This window comes from Euleptes europaea, chromosome 15, assembly GCF_029931775.1.
Source record: "Euleptes europaea isolate rEulEur1 chromosome 15, rEulEur1.hap1, whole genome shotgun sequence".
In the NCBI taxonomy this organism is placed as follows: Eukaryota; Metazoa; Chordata; class Lepidosauria; order Squamata; family Sphaerodactylidae; genus Euleptes; species Euleptes europaea.
In genome coordinates this window covers 51,619,472-51,636,338 of record NC_079326.1, presented here as the reverse complement: position 1 = coordinate 51,636,338, position 16,867 = coordinate 51,619,472, and the positions used below count along the sequence as shown (strand labels likewise).

Below are 16,867 nucleotides of genomic sequence, written 5' to 3'. Positions count from 1 at the left end.
TCACCAGAATGATTCAGAGTAGTCATGGATAGTAGGCGGAAGGTGGGACTTCTTTTCAGTCCCAAAGTGAAACTAGATGAGATCTGGGATTAGTTCTCCTGTGGATTAAAAAGCAGGGTGTCATAGGGAAGGAGGAGTCGGGTTTTGAATTTTCAACATTTTGTAACATGTGTTCACACTTTAAAATTCTCTCTCTCTCACTCACTTTTTTTTAGATTCCAAAGAATGAACCTGGGACCTATAAACCATGGGCTATTGATGGAAATTAAAACATTCTGTTTTCCCTCCATAATGTTGTGATTGACTTAGTAAGATGGTGCTCTATGATTCCAAGCCTAATTGCAGAAACAGCCATGCCTAACTGCATGTCAGATGTTTGCTTGAGCACTAGTGGACTGATGTAAACAAAATGTTTTTGAGTTTGATGTGCTGGGCTAAAATCTGTTCTTCTGTATCTTTATAAACCTGGAATAACTCAGATGAACACTGAATGTATCAAAGGAAAGGCAAATAGAGCACTGAACTATAAGTGTCGACAAATTTATGTCTGTGACTGTATTTGTAGATATATAAAGAAGAAGAGTTGGTTTTTATTTGCTGACTTTCTCTACCACTTAAGGAAGAATCAAACTGGCTTACAACCACCTTCCCTTCCCCTCCCCACAGTGGACACCCTGTGAGGTAGGTGGGGCTGAGAGAGTGTGATTGCCCAAGGTCAGCCATCTGGCTTCATGTGTAGGAGTGGGGAAACAAATCCAGTTCACCAGATTAGCGTCCGCCGCTCATGTGGAGGAGTGGGGAATCAAACCCGGTTCTCGAGATCAGACTCTACCGCTCCAAACCACCGCTCTTAACCACTACACCACACTGGCTCTCAGAGTGCTATACAATGGATGTTATCTGTAAACTCCCCCCCCCACACACACACATTCACAAACACTGTTGATTTGTCACTGATTATCATAGAATGTTCTAATGTTCAGGGTACAGACATAGGGTTGCCAGGTGCCATCTGGCCACTGGTGGGGGATTGTGGGGTAGGATTGCCAGATCCAGAGTTGTTATCTAACAGATCTTTGCAAATAGTTTACGTAATATAAAGTAAGATGCACTCTGCTGGATCAGATCAGTGCAGGGATGCCAGCCTCCAGGTGGGACCTGGGGATCCCCCAGAATTACAGCTCATCTCCAGACTACAGAGATCAGTTTCCCTGAAGAAAATGGATGCTTCGGAGGATGAACTCTATGGCATTGTACCCCACTAAGGTCCCTGACTTCCCCAAGCTCAATCCCCAAATCTCCAGGAGTTTCCTAACCTAGATCTGGCAACCCCCTGTTGGTGGCCAGGGGGAACCTGGCAGCCCTAGATCAGTGATTCATTTAGTATAGCATTCTGCTGGAGAGCCAGCAGGGTGTAGTGGTTAAGAGCGGTGGTTTGGAGTGGTGGAGTCTAATCTGGAGAACCGCGTTTGATTCCCCACTCCTCCACATGAGCGGCGGAGGCTAATGTGGTGGATTGGATTTGTTTCTCTGCTCCTATGCATGAAGCCAGTTGGGTGACCTGGGGCTGGGGCTAGTCACAGTTCTCTCAGCCTCACCTACCTCACAGGGTGTCTGTTGTGGGGTGGGGAAGGGAAGGTGATCGTAAGCCGGTTTGATTCTTCCTTAAGTGGTAGAGAAAGTTGGCATATAAAAACCAACTATTCTTCTCCTCTTCCTCCTCCTCACAGACTAACCAGTTATCTTGGCAGGCCAAAAAACAGGGCGCAGAGGCCAAGTTATTCCCCATTGTTGCCTCCTAGCATTGGCATTCAGAGATTTGCTGCCTCAGGATGTGGAGGCTTCCTTAGGTCACTGTGACTAGTTAGCCACTAATGAACCTCTCCTCCCTGAATCTGTCTAATCCCCTTTTAAAGCCTTTTCCTCATGACCCTTGCTACCCATCCATGAGCACTGAATCCCATGATTTAATTATTGGTTGAGTGAAGAAGTACTTCCTGCTCTCCATCCTGAATCTTACCCATCAACTGTTGAGTGGCCTCACGATCTAGTATGATGGAAGTGGGATAAAAGGTTCTCCATGTGCACTTTCTCCATCCCATGCATGATATTATAAACCTCTGTTGTCTCAGATATTTGCTGTATCTGGATTCTCCGTGTAACCATTGTAGTGTTTTTCAGTCATCTGTGATGCTTTGGGGGTGATTCGGGACATAGACATGGTTAGCAAAGCAAAATGGAGAATCTGTATATCCTATCTGTCTACATTGAGCAGCATTGCATTGGAGGATCTATATCTGTGGCATCTTTCACCAATAAAGATTGAGTAGGTACCAAGGTTTTGCAGTCTTCTTTATCATCTTCATCTCTTACTGGGTTTAGAGACCATAATGCAGGTCTTTTATGCATGGCTGTTTCTCTCACTGTCACCCCTCCGACGACTTCGGGTCTATATTTTGATTATGCATGCCATTTCCGACCATCAACGGTCACCTTGCTCTCCCCTTGTGTTTCCCCACGTTTTCAAATTCATGATAAAACAGGTATCTGAAAACGTGAGCAAAACACAGGGAAACACAGGGGGACAGCGAGGCGACCTGTGACGGTTGGAAACAGCATGAATAATCAAAACAAAGGCCTGAAGTTGTCGGAGGGGTGACCGTGAGGGAAACAGCCATGCAAACTGTGCACATTATTCACATAAAAGATGGAAAGTTTCTGAACTACTTTCTTTGCTCCTGCTTGTGCTGAGAGGGGCGCTAGATCCCCTGACATTCAGATCCTGAGCCTAGGGTTGCCAGGTCCCTCTTTGCCACCGGCAGGAGATTTTTGGGGCAGAGCCTGAGGAGGGTGGGGTTTGGGGGAGGAGAGGGGAGGGACTTCAGTGCCACAGAGTCCAGTGGCCACAGCGGCCATTTTCTCCAGGTGAACTGATCTCTATCGGCTGGAGATCAGTTGTCATAGCAGGAGATCTCCAGCTAGTACCAGGAGGTTGGCAACCCTACCTGAGCCTCAGGCAGGTCATGAGAGCTCAGAGGTGGAATCTGTCAGAGCAGGAGGTGAAACCAGGATATTATTATTTTTTCTTTAAAAGGGAGCTCAGGTGTCTCATGGGAAGCTGCCTTATACCTAGGGTTGCCAACCTCCAGGTGGTGGCTGGAGATCTCCTACGATTACCACTGATCTCCAGGTGACAGACATCAACTTCCCTGGAGAAGATGGCCACCTAGGCAATTGGACTCTATGGCATTGAAGTCCCTCCCTTCTCCAAACCCTACACTCCTTCACAGAGTGTGACTGCATTTTCCTCTCTGTTCTTTTATAGTTTAAAGCTGCAGATTGGTGGATTGGATGCAGATGTATCGACAGAGCCACATCTTGGTGCCTGGATTTATTTATTTGTTTAAAATATTCCCATCCTACTTTCCTGCTCTTACCCTCAGAATCTCCCTCCTTGCTGCTTTGTGGAGCAAATGCTGATTCTGGTCCCCCACCTGCTCTGTGCATGAAGTCCGATCCCTGGCATCTGAACAACGACCAATTGGTCAGACCTTTTAACCTTTCCCTAGAGGTTGCCAACTCCGGGTTGGAAATTCCTGGAGATTTTTTTTGGGGGGGGGGGGAGTAGCCTATCTTCTGTGAATCTGTCAGTGGTACCAATACCACCGTTATTTAGGAATCTGCAGGAGGTGGGGTCCCACGAGGGCCAGGTTAGGAGAGTGAACAACCTGAAAGCTGCCCTGGGAAGCGGGGAAACACTTTCAGGAATGGAAGAAGAACCAGGAGCTTGGGAGAAAGGGGAGGGAAATGTGAGTTTGTCATATAAAAGTTACTTCTTAAAATCCTAGATGTAGGAACAATGCCTGCTTCAATACAAGCTTCTTCCAGGCTAATTCTTGCATATTTTGGAAGCAGAGACAGTGTATAATCATGTAGAGGTGTTTTGGCTAATTACACCTCAGCTCCTCCCTCCTGGTGTCATTTTTTTAATCTTAGTTCTTAAAAGCGCAAAAATTACTCTGGTGCCAGAATCAGCTGGTGAAACAGACTTCGACTTGCTGGTGTTTGAGATCTTCTCGGAAAGCTGCCCAGGGGCTCTTTTTCTCAAGCAGAATGGCTTGCACGCCACAATCCGACGAGCTCATATTTTTTGTGAATGGCAGAAAGGTAAGTAGTGTGCGTTTTTTATTTTGTGGTTTGGCATCTTCCCCTTTTTAAAAACAAAACTGGAAACTTTTTGATAAGAAATGCTAGTGATACAGTGATAGGGGTTATCCCGTAAAGGGGTCTTTCAAACTGAACACATTGGGACACATTGGGACATTTTAGCATGTCATTTTTCACCAGCTGAGGTTGTTGTGCGCTTGCGCTGTTGTTATTCACAGGCAAATTAAGCCACCCGTGTGCTCGTTGTGATGTGCATTCGAACGCCCAAGTCTGATTAAAATGAATAGGAATCAGGAACTGGGCCAGACTGATTTGTTTGAAAATAAACTCAGCTATTTTAAAATATAGTTTTTCTGATGTAATAATAGCTAATTAAAAAATAACGTAGGCGTTTGCTATATGTACACCGTGCTGTCATCTTCAATTGAAAAGCCATCAATGGGGGGGGGGGGGCTAATCAAATCAAATTCCAAATTTCTCCTTTTAAAAAGTAGGTAACGTATATAATCCAAAACTGAAATTTCCACTCCAATATTTATTTCTCCCCTTTTTTCCTCCTGGCTGGAGTAAACCAAAGTTCTGTTACATATGCTTAGACCTGAAAGTGGGGGGAGTACACACTGATTTCCCAGGTTTCTTAACAATTTGAATTTTTTGAAGAGGGGTTTTGTTGAAGCAGAAAGAAAATTGCAAGATGAATCTGTTAGGTTTTGCTTTTGATCATAAATCTAGTAAAATTAAAATACTTCTGCCCCCTAAATCTCCCACTGATGGTGAAGAGGGACCTGGCAACCCTAGTTGCCAACCTCCAGGTACTAGCTGGAGATCTCCTGCTATTACAACTGATCTCCAGCTGATAGAGATCAGTTCCCCGGGAGAAAATGGCTGCTTTGACAATTGGACTCTATGGCATTGAAGTCCCTCCCCAAACCCCGCCCTCCTCAGGCTCCACCCCAAAAATCTCCCCCCGGTGGTGAAGGGGGACCTGGCAACCCTAGGCATGACAGAATCATGGTAAGTGATCTTTATTTAGGTGGCAATTTAAACCCCCCAGTATTGTTTTGAGAGCCAGCTTGGTGTAGTGGTGAAGGTATTGGACTGGGATCTGGAAAACCCAGATTCAGATCCCCACTTCAGCCATGGAAGCTTGCTGAGTGACCTTGGGCCAGTCACACACTCTCAGCCTTGACCTTGGCCAGTATTTGGATGGGAGACCTCCAAGGAATACCAGGGACATGACAGGAACTTGCTCCCCTCTCTAGGGGAGTCCACAGCTAGTGTTAAAAGGTAGCCCTTCCTCCAGCCTCCTGGTGGCCCCCAGCTCTGCCCCCTGAGCTCTGCACTGCTGGGCTGGAATCCCAGCTCCCAAGGGTGTGTGGTTTCACTGCCATCCCAGAGCTGGCCACGTTGCAGCAAGCCACTTAGGAGTCAGCTCAGCAGCACCATTGCTGCACCAGCCGCGGAGCAACTACATCCCCTCAGGAGTAGCCCGCCTCCTATTGAAATAGATTCTTCTTAAAAGTGATCTACTAGATATATAAAAGGAAGGAAGGAAGGTTTTTATATGCCGACTTTTATATGCCGACCACTGAAGGAAGAATCAAACCGGCATACAATCACCTTCCCTTCCCCTCCCCACAACAGACACCCTGTGAGGTAGGTGGGGCTGAGAGAGTGTGACTAGCCCAAAGTCACCCAGCTGTCTTCATGTGGAGGATTGGGGAAACCAACCCGGTTCACCAGATTAGCGTCCGCCGCTCTAAACCACCACTCTTAACCACCTACACCACGCTGGTATAATCAAATACACAAAATAAAGGTTACAAATAAAGGTTTACAAGTTAAAGTAATACAGCAAATAATAAAAAAGAAGTAAAACTTTAATCGATCAAGAAACGAAGAAGTATAATGAATTAAATAATGAAGATGTATATGTTTTGTTTGTGCTTAGCTTGTGCTCTTATGTTGGTGTTAGCTGATCTGGGTCATAGTAAATGAAATGAAGATAAATTTAACAATGGGAGATTACCACAGAGATCCCTGCAACATTATCAGTCTGGATTAAATAGACAATTGTAACAGTTTCAGTATCTGTACAAATATCTTGGTAGTAATTAGTAACTAGAAAGAAGAGGATAATAAGGTTCCTGACTCAAGTCAAACATAAGCATAGATTATTATTACCCCGGCCAAGGCTGCCTCTTAGCTCCCAGACGCTGGGAGATCTTTCGGTCTTACCCCAGGGTAGCCGCTCTTGCCTGGGTTCAGAAGTGGCGGCTTTGCTATGACCCTTGGTCGGGCCAGTACTGCACATTATGAATTAAAAACATCAAGCAGATATATAATGTGTTTGTAAAGACCATAAATTAATACTTTAAAATGGTGCATCTGACCCAGATGGCTCAGACTAGCCCGACCTCATCAGGTCTCAGAATATAAGCGGGGTCGGACCCTGTTAATTCTTGGATGGGAGACCACCAAGGAAGTCCAGGGTCACTACACAGAGGCAGGCAATGGCAAACCATCTCTGAACGTCTCAGTCCTTGAAAAACCTACGGAGTCGGCATAAATTGTCTGCGACTTAACGGCCCTTTTCACTACCACCAATTTCTCACTAGCTGAGACTGGGTTGTGGTTGCAGCATTGTAATCATCTTCAGACAAATAAAACTGTCCAATTCTCCATTGTATTTACCCTAGCAAAAATGTTCAAAGCTTTCCTCGTATATTTGAATGCCCGACTAAAATGGATTGGAACAGAGTAGTCAGCTGTATCAGGCTGATATTGTTTTTTTTTGGGGGGGGGAATCAGCTACTGAGAAATAATTTTAATCTGATATTGTAGTATATTACAATTTGTCATTCCAATTTTTAAAAATTTAACGAGAAAGTTTGCTGCAATCTTAAGAAGTCGGGGCCCTGCAATTATCTTAAATTACAAAATAGTTAGCATTAACAATCCATATGAAATCTAATCAAATTAAATACCAGAAGGCTGCCCAAGGACTGGGTATGGAAGAGGGATACCTGGGAGAGGGGGACAGAAGAAAGACCAGCAGACAGTGAGGCTTGGGGGACAGGGGAGGAGATTGTGGGTTTGTCGGGTAAGAGCTACTTGTTAAAAATCTTTAGAACTTGAATAGGGACTTAAGTTCTTCCAAACCAGTTCCATATATGTTTGAAGCATCCTGGCTCCACCCTGGAGGTTTCATTTTTATCTTAGTTCTTGGGAAATCCAAGAATTATTCATGCGTTGCGAACAACTGGTGAAAATTACTTCCCTGCTGGTGTTTTGACACGATTTTTAACAGCCTTCCAGCTGTGGTTTTTATTGGCAGAATGGCTTGCCCTCCACAGTCAGATGAACTGATCTTTTTTGTGAATGGCAGAAAGCTAAATAGTGACTGAGTTTATTTTGTGGATTGATGTGCTTCTTTTTAATATGGAAAAAACCAGTGGAAACTTACATTTTTACAAGGAAGGGGCTGTGGCTCAGTGGTAGAGCATCTGCTTGGCATACAGAGGGTCCCAGGTTCAATCCCCGGCATCTCCATTTAAAGGAACTAGGCAAGTAGGGGATGTGAAAGTCCTCTGCCTGAGACCCTGGAGAGCCACTGCTGGTCTGAGTAGACGATACTGACTTTGATGGATCAAGGGTCTGATTCAATATAAGGCAGCTTCATGTGTTCATGTGATGTACACTATGGGTTATCCTTTAAAAGAGATCTTGCCAATTCATTGGAAAAAAACTTATTAATTTTGGATATTTTAGTATGTGATTTCTCACTAGACTGCTTTGTGGTTGCAGCACTATAATCATCTTCAGACAAATAAAACCATCCAAATGTCCATAGTATTTACTCTGGCAAAAATGTGCAAACTTTCCTCGGGTATTTGAATGCCCAAGTCTGATTAAAATGGAACAGAACAGAATGGCCAGCTCTGTCAGACTGATGTTGTTGGGCGGGGAGGGGACTCCACTTCTGATAAATAATTTTTATCTGATATACTAGTAGATTAGTATATCACATCACTCCAGTTTTTTAAACTAGGAAGTTTTAAAAACAGTTTTTCAACAGTTTTTAATATTTTTAAAAACAGTTTTTAACTAGGAAGTTTACTGTAATCTTTAAGAAGTCAGCACCCTGCAATGATCTTAAATTGGAAAATCATTAGTAGAAAAAGTCCATCTGAAATCTAATCAAATTAAATACCAAACTTCCCCTTTTGACAAGTCGGCTTTACATAAAATGGAAAACTTAGACTGCACCCTAGTATTTACTTCACTTTCTTTTCCAGAGAAAAGGGTGAAATCTTCACCAGGTCTACTCAGAATCCTACTCAAGTCTATTCAGTGGGGCTTAGTCCCAGCAAACTGTTCTTTGGATTGTAGACATCCTGTTACAAATATTCAACCCAAAAGCACAATGATTTTTTTTCAAGGTTTTTCAGTAATTTGAACTGGGTGATATTTTCAGGTTGGGCATAGCTGAAGCCGAACGAAAACTGCTAGATGGGTCTGTAATATTTTGTATGTTTATTAGAAACTATTATTATTATGTACATTGGGGTTGGGTCCCCAACCCTTTTGAGCCTGTGGGCACCTTTGGAATTCTGACACAGGGTGGTGGGCGCAATCACAAAACTGCTGATGTGGGAAGTGGAGCCACACACAAACACACCCAGAAAAGTTCAAGTGCAGGGAAGAAGAGATCAGGTTAATTCATGCCATCGTATTCCCTATTGCTGTGTATGGATGTGAGAGCTGGTCAATGAAGAAAGCTGATAGGAAGAAAGTCGATTCCTTTGAAATGTGGTGTTGGAGGAGAGTGTTACGGATACTGTGGACTGCTAAAAAAACAAATCAGTGGGTTCTAGATCAAATCAAGCCTGAACTGACCCTAGAGGCTAAAATGACTAAACTGAGGCTGTCGTACTTTGGACATATTATGAGAAGACAAGAGTCACTGGAAAAGACAATCATGCTAGGAAAAGTTGAAGGCAGCAGGAAAAGAGGAAGACCCAACAAGAGATGGATTGACTCCACAAAGGAAGCCACGGCCCTCAATTTGCAAGATCTGAGCAAGGCTGTTAAGGATGGGGCACTTTGGAAGCATTGATTCTTAGGGTCGCCATGAGTCAGAAACAACTTGACGGCACTTAACACACACACAGGGAAGAAGAGGGGTAATTAAAACAATACACTGAGAAAGAGAAGTGAGAGGCAGAATAAAACCAACACTGTGGTGGCAGCGGCTACCAAAGCAATGTTATTTTAATGTGCATAGCCAATCAGAACTTCAATGACGAATCAGAAGCTGTGTTGAATGCCAGTGGGCACCATGCTGAGGACCCTTGGTGTGCATACTGTAAGAGCATTAGAAGATCATGATGGACCAGACAAGTGGTCCATCTAGTTCAATGTAGTTTTCCACAGAGTGGCCAACTAGTTGACCTGGAGGGCCAAACAAACAGGGCCTGGAGGCCAAGGCCTCCCCGTGATGCAGCCTCTTATCACCAGGTTTCAAAGATTTGCTGCCTCGGTATGTGGAAGCTCCCTTCAGTCGCCATGGCTGGTAGCTATTGATGGACCTCATGAATTTGTCTAAAGAAAAGTCTTTGAAATCAAAGCATCTTGAATGCTCCCACTCTTGTTGTTAGTGGTGGCAATACTGGTGATTGTTTTATAAAAAAGAAAGAAAGAAATATAACGAAATTAAATCATGAAGATTTTATGATAAAGGTTCTTATCAATGTTTTAAATCAGCAATAATAACAGTTTCAGTATTTCTACAAACATTATTTTAGTAATTAGCAAATAATCTACATCTTTGACTTTACGTTCTATCCATTAGGCCAAAGCAGCTTCTAGTTACCAGAGGCTGCAGATCTTTTGGTCTTACTCCAGGGTAGGGTTGCCAGGTCCCAGGGTAGGGTGGCCAGTGGGAGGTTTTGGGGGCAGAGCCTGAGGAGGGCGGGGTTTGGGGAGGGGAGGGACTTCAATGCCATAGAGTCCAATTGCCAAAGCGGCCATTTTCTCCAGGTGAACGGATCTCTATCGGCTGGAGATCAGTTGTAATAGCAGGAGGTGGAAATTGTCTGGGCTCAGAAGTGACGGCTTTACCACTGCCCCCCTGGTCAGGCTCACAATGCAGATTAAGTATTCAAAATGTTGAGCAAATACAGAACATGTTTAAGACCACAGGTCATAACAAACACCATAAATTAATGTACAAAAATGGCAATCCCTATACTGCTCCTGAACATTAAAATTACCTCTCAGAAGCACCGATACTGCCAGTTGAAAAGCATGAAGTTCAAAACAGCTACAGAGGGCTGTATCCTCTCTCTCTCACACACACACACGTACAGAAGGGAAAGCTGCTGAGGCAGGGAATTTCCATCAGAAAAAGGGGCAGAGGGGAAAAGGCTTAACACCCCACTCCTCCCAAGGCTGTATTTCTTCATTAAAAAACTTAAAAGCCAAGCCAGGAAGAGTCTAATGTCTCATCTAGCCTCGGATGAATGCTGAGATCAGGAACTCTGTGCCCGGCTTCTATCTAAGGCATTTTTCTAAGAATTGAAACGGGATGAGCATGGAGAAAGGATTCCCGTTCCTCCAGGATCGCAGCTCAGCCGGCCTGGACTTGCCCTCTCATAGTCAGGAGCAAAATGCAGGAAACCACAGCCCTGCAGGGTGAAAGGTTGGGTGGACCGCGTCGTTCTTCTTCCCACACACAGCATATTCTGGAGAAATCAGAGGTATGATGGGTTAGGCAGGCTGGTGAGAGCAGCATCCGGCGTGGGAGAGAGGACCCAACCTAGTGGCCGGGCAGCAAAAGCCTTGTTTGCGCCCAAAGTATTAAAGAAGATTCAGACTGCACTCGGAAGACATAACTAGCTTAAAATTATGTGCCTCCGCCAGGTTTCTCCTTTGACTACCTGGAAGCCTGGGCTATGCTGCTATTCTATTCTCTGAAACCCAATTTGTAAATAAATAAATCTTCTGTGATCTTTATATACAAATCCTGCCTCAGTGATCTCCATATTCGACTTGCGTAAAGCTAACCTCATGGCAGCTAACTCATTCCTACACACTTGTTACTAGGGTTGCCAACCTCCAGGTACTGTTATACCAAAAGATCAGCACGAGGGCTCTGCTTTTAAACATAAGATTATATTCACCAATGGCAAGTTGCAAGTTTCCCTTATTTAAGTAGCGCTATATAGTGCTACTTAAATAAGGGAAACTTGCAACTTGTAATTGGTGAATATAATCTTATGTTTAAAAGCAGAGCCCTCGTGCTGATTTTTTGGTATAACTGTGGTTAAATCCTCCAGGTACTAGCTTTGCTACACTTGCTACACTTTGTATCCTTACCCTTCCTGGGACGTGCAATGTAACCTACAATTTGGAGATGAAAAATGTAGAAATATGAGGACTGTTGGTTGAAGGACTGAAGAAGAATGACTAAGCAGTTAAGAATTTGAAACGGCTGTATCCTCCATACATTTCTGTCTTCTGCATAGCTACATGATATTTGCCTTCAAGAAAGAAATTGTACTCTGACCAGAGACTTCTTTGGAAAAATTTGACTTTATTGTACATATGAACATTTGTTGTCTGGTTGTGTAGGATCTATGTGTATTTTGTGTTGTTTGTATATCTATGTGGTAGCTTATAAAAAGTTTTTTTGCACTTTGTTTAAATATCTTTCGCTCCTGTACTGATTTCCAAACCTCCAGGTACTAGCTGGAGATCTCCTGCTCTTACAACTGATCTCCAGCCGATAGAGATCAGTTCCCCGGGAGAAAATGGCCGCTTGGGCCATTGGACTCTATGGCATTGAAGTCCCTCCCCTCCCCAAACCCCGCCCTCCTCGGGCTCCTCCCCAAAAACCTCCCACCGGTGGCGAAGAGGGACCTGGCAACCCTACTTGTTACCTTAAGAACACCTGAAAACTGATGGGAAGGTTTGTAGCTTAAAACAAACCTGATCCCCCAAAATCATAGGAGGCTGTGTGAGTCCCCTCGGTTGGTAGGAAAGGCCAGACAACCCCATGAGTCTCATGTTAAGGACATGTTCACACAGCACTGAAAGTGCATTTCCCTTTTCCCAATTGACTGCCAAGGGATATTGTATAAAGGTATCACGTACATTTCAAAATTGCTCTCTTGTGTTTTTTCATGAACATTAACTACATTCATATGAGAGGCTTAAGTGGGATGCTGATTTTTTTTTTTAAGAAGATGTATATTTTATTATTTGAAAGTGATCTTCTTTCCTCTATTTGTGCCTCACACACTTTTCTTGCCTTTTAAAGTCTATATTGCCTGGTTCAGGATAACTCTCATACTCTTCTATGTCTCCTGTCTGAGAAAGAGAGACGGGAGTTGAAAAAACATGCTTCGAAATCAGCTCACCTACCCCTAGGAATGTTTTTTGTATATTGTTTTAAGTGGCAAAGTGTGGGTTTTATGTTGTTTTTTGTTACCGTAGCATGTTTTCATGTCTTACTTGAGTATTGATAATAATTTTTGTTTTCATGATTTGATTGTATTGTTTTACTTTGTTTTGAGCAGATCTCAGGAGAGGTAGCATAGATATTATCTAAACAAATAGTTAAATAATTCACTCTGATCAAAGGCACAGATAATCCTCTTAGATAACATAATATTAAAATAATCCCCTTTTTTCATTTCTAACACAGGTAATTGAAAGATGTGCTGATCCTGAAGAACTGCTGCTTAATTACCTGAGAAAGTGCCGTATCCTTTGAAGCTCCCCCCGATTTGCATTGCATAACAATTTTAGTATTAATTCCGAATTAAAAAGAAACCCTGGTAACTGGAACACCCTCAAATGTTTTTTGAAAGTAAACGTCTAGCTTTTCACTTATGCTTTAGAAACTAGCTGATATCTGCAGGGCTGGAGTCACGGCCAGCTTGTCTGGGCATCCACCAAGACTAGGGTTGCCAACCTCCAGGTACTAGCTGGAGAGCTCCCATTATTACAACTGATCTACAGGCGATAGAGATCAGTTCACCTGGAGAAAATGGCCGCTTTGGCAGTTGGACTCTATGGCATTGAAGTCCCTCTCCTCCCTAAACCCTGTCCTCCTCAGGCTCCGCTCCCAGAATCTCCAGGTATTTCCTGGAGCTGGCAACCTGGAGCTGGCAACCCTAACCAAGGCTCACAGTTAGGGTTGCCAGGTGCCCGCTGGTGGCGGGCAACCCCTCAGCAATTGCCCCCTCTGCCTGCCAACCACCTGAGGGTCGGCGGGCAAACATGCATGCGCGCAGCACTTCTGGTTTAGAACCGGACGTTCCTCCTCGCAAGGGGCCTTTACCTCTTAGTTTGATTGGTAAAGGGCTGCTTTACCACTCAAACTAAGAGGTAAAGGCCCTTTGCAAGGTGGCACTCCCGGTTCTAAACCGGAAGTGCTGTGAGTGCGTTGGCACGCGTGCACGCACACCCTTAAACGCAAAAGCCTCCCGCCGGAGAAGAGAGCGACCTGGCAACCCTACCCACAGTCCAGGAAGAGGGCCTATGGCTGATCAGAAATTAGGGATGCCAGGTCCCAGCTCAGCTCCAGCGGGAGGTTTTCCCATCCCCTATGCTGTTAGTGTTCTCACCACAGAAGCGTTAGTCATCACAGCTTGGGGTTGCCAACCTCCAGATGGGGGCTGGAGATCTCCCGCTGTTACAACTGATCTCCAGCTGATAGAGATCAATTCACCTGGAGAAAAATGGCTGCCTTGGCAATTGAAGCCCCTCCCCTCTCCAAACCCCGCCCTCAGGCTCCGCCCCAAAAACCTCCCGCCAACGGCGAAGAGGGACCTGGCAACCCTACCACAGCTAGATCTATTCACATTAAGTAGTCAAACAGGGGGCAACCAATTTAAGACTTGAATGAATGCAGATGACATTATATTGTTTTGGAGCGATCTTGACTTTCCTTCCTATATCTTCTTCACCGTTAGCTCTATATCTAATTACAAAGTAAATAGAAATAAATCTTCCAGTAATGTAAATGATGCTCTGAAGAAAGGCCGATACGAAACCAAAGGCTGCCCATGTTTTCCTTAACCGTGTTGTGCAAAATAAAGTCCGTCTCACAGGAACCAAGTATGGCTGCGGAATCGGAGGCTGTGGAGCCTGCACGGTCATGGTCTCTACGTATGACCCCGACTCCAAGAAGATACGGTATCCTTTTTAAAAAGGAAAGGAAGATACTGGGTGTATCTACACAAGACAGCCCTATGTGGCTTGGAACCGGGGTATCTAAAGGACTGTCTTCTGCCTGGGAATTAAGGTCACAAGGAGAGGCCCTCCCAACTGTCCCACCAATCAAAGAAGCTCATCTGATGGGCACATGAGATCTAGTGGGCCATTTTGGTGGTAGCCCCATGCTCTGTGGAACAACTCTCCCCATGGCGGTGCGCCTGGATTCCTCACTGGCGATCTTCAGGAGGCAGTTGAAGACAGATTGATTTAGGACTGCATCTGACCGACTTTGTTTTTATTTACTGGCAGTCCTAATCGGAGTTTTTAAATTGTTACTTTTTATGTGTTTTTATAATTGTTGTTTTATTCATATTATTTTTATTGTGTTTTTTTATAATCTTTATATTATGTTGCCTTGAGTTCCACAAGGGAGAAAGGTGGCTAATAAATGGTTTAAATAAATAAATAAAGAGAGGCCATGTTTTTACAGCAGTTAAATTGGCATGGTGTACCCCAATGAATCCTGGGAAGTATAATTCCTGTAGTTGCGTTGAAAATTTCTGATGCTTTAGGCTTTGTCCCACCTTGTCTATACTAGGCTGGTCCTGAGTACATCCAAACAGCTGAAGGTGGCCCTAGTAAACGCTGCAAATTAGGAATGAACACAGTGAAGTACCAGGCATTCTCCTTTACATTCCAAAGGCATTTCCCAGCCAACTCTTGCCTGCTCCCGTTATGCTCATTGCATGGTGCTGCAGTGACCACCGTGGAAGGAGTCGGAAACACAAAAACCAAGCTTCATCCTATTCAGGTGAGAGCTAAAGGCTGGGGAACAAATGCTTGTTTTGAGGTGATATCTAGCGCCTATCCAGGATTGTCCTCCTTGCCCCCATTCTACAAATCTAGCTGGTGAAGTTATTGCATTTATTTCTTTTACATCCCTCCTCTCTTTCATGGTTCTCAAGATGGTGGGTTAGATCCAGTCTAAATTGGCAATTTCCACTGATTTTCCCCTTCCAGCTGCAGACCCCCACCTCATGTCATTCCCCCTTATACCCCAGGAGAAGCATTTCATAGAGATCAGTGGGAGAGGAGGCAGGAAAGGTCCATTCTGCCATTGGAAAATGTATTCTGGATCCACCCCTGTTTACCAGACCCAGACCTGCTGAGTTTCAGCAAGGTGGCTATTGGCCTTCAGACCATTCCCTGGGACCTTGATATAGATGGAGACAAAGACATGGGAACAGATTTTCTTCCGTGGTTCTTCCACTTGTAGTAAAGGCAGAGGAGCAGGGGCAGGAAAGAGAAGGTGGTGGGAATGGCCATGCTATGGACAGGGTGGTCGTGGAGGAGAACAACAAGGAGGACGCCAAGGTGCTGCTGAGGCTCAGCTTGCTTCCAGATGATAACCCTTCTGTGTGGACCATCCATTGAAATAGGTTTCACGAGCAGAGCTCGTTTCCCTTCCAGGAAAGGCTTGCCAAGTGCCACGGCTCCCAGTGTGGCTTCTGCACCCCCGGGATGGTGATGTCGATGTATTCTCTGCTGAGGAACCACCCGGAACCCACCATGGAGCAGATTTCGGCTGCCCTGGATGGTAGGCTGGTTTTCTCCAGAAAGGATTTTGGAAAACTGGTTGCTGAAGGGATGAAGAAATAAAAGAAATAAAAATCACATTACTTACATGGCTCCATATAAGTTTCACACTGAAGCAAACTGCATGGGGCAGTCTGTGGCCGTGAAAACTGCAGAGGAGGAGGCTATAGTCACGTTTTTCTACATTGGGGTAAATTGGCCATTAAGGCTATTGGGAAGAGTGCCACTGGGCTGATGGCCTGGTGAGCTGTTCCCCACTGGGGCTACCCAACCCCAGAGCCACCACATCCGCCAAGGCCCCCCCAGCCCAAAAAAAGGGGTCAGCACAAGCCAGAAGCACAGGCAAGGAGGGTTTGCCATGGCAAGATATACCCCTGTTCAGCCCACCCTTGCCTGGCCCACCCTTTGAGTAGGGATGGATTGGGAGCAGGGTCAAGGCCGTTCCATGCTATCCCGTCAATCCTCCTCTGCCCTATGTTCTGAGGTTGCAAACAGAAAGGAACTGAAGTGCATCTGGGAGGCCCAAAATTCCCATTGCACATGTGATACAAATAGGGTTGCCAAGTCCCCTTTTACCTTCTGCGGGAGGTTTCTTTTTCGTTTGTTAGTGTGTGCGTTCGCTGTAAACCGGACGTGCCGCCTCACAAGGAGCCTTAGACCACTCAAACTCTTAGTTTGAGTGGTAAAGGGTTGCTGCGGCCCTTTACCACTCCTTAGTTTGAGTGATCTAAGGCTCCTCACGAGGCGGCACGCTTGTGCCCGATTGCCCACCAGCCCTCAGCTGGTCGGTGGGCAGAGGGGCACATTACCAGTGGTTTGCTGCCACCAGCGGGCACCTGGCAACCCTAGATACTAAGCCCTCATGTTATTCCCCAAC

General features: G+C 44.9%; 2 protein-coding genes across 2 annotated transcripts in view; both read left to right on the top strand.

The window, feature by feature from the left end:
• The window catches only part of LOC130487788 (aldehyde oxidase 3-like), a 49,803-nt gene extending 49,525 nt beyond the window's left edge, over positions 1 to 278 (top strand). Inside the window, exon 35 of the mRNA XM_056861304.1 lies at positions 216 to 278. Within this exon, the coding sequence (XP_056717282.1) occupies positions 216 to 269 (54 nt within the window). The 3' untranslated portion in view covers positions 270 to 278. The remainder of the gene's footprint in view (positions 1 to 215) is intronic.
• Positions 279 to 4,113: 3,835 nt separating this feature from the next.
• The window catches only part of LOC130487795 (aldehyde oxidase 3-like), a 65,806-nt gene continuing 53,052 nt past the window's right edge, over positions 4,114 to 16,867 (top strand). Inside the window, exons 1-5 of the mRNA XM_056861314.1 lie at positions 4,114 to 4,167; positions 12,878 to 12,935; positions 14,277 to 14,373; positions 15,097 to 15,205; positions 15,865 to 15,991. Of these exons, the coding sequence (XP_056717292.1) occupies positions 4,114 to 4,167; positions 12,878 to 12,935; positions 14,277 to 14,373; positions 15,097 to 15,205; positions 15,865 to 15,991 (445 nt within the window). The remainder of the gene's footprint in view (positions 4,168 to 12,877; positions 12,936 to 14,276; positions 14,374 to 15,096; positions 15,206 to 15,864; positions 15,992 to 16,867) is intronic.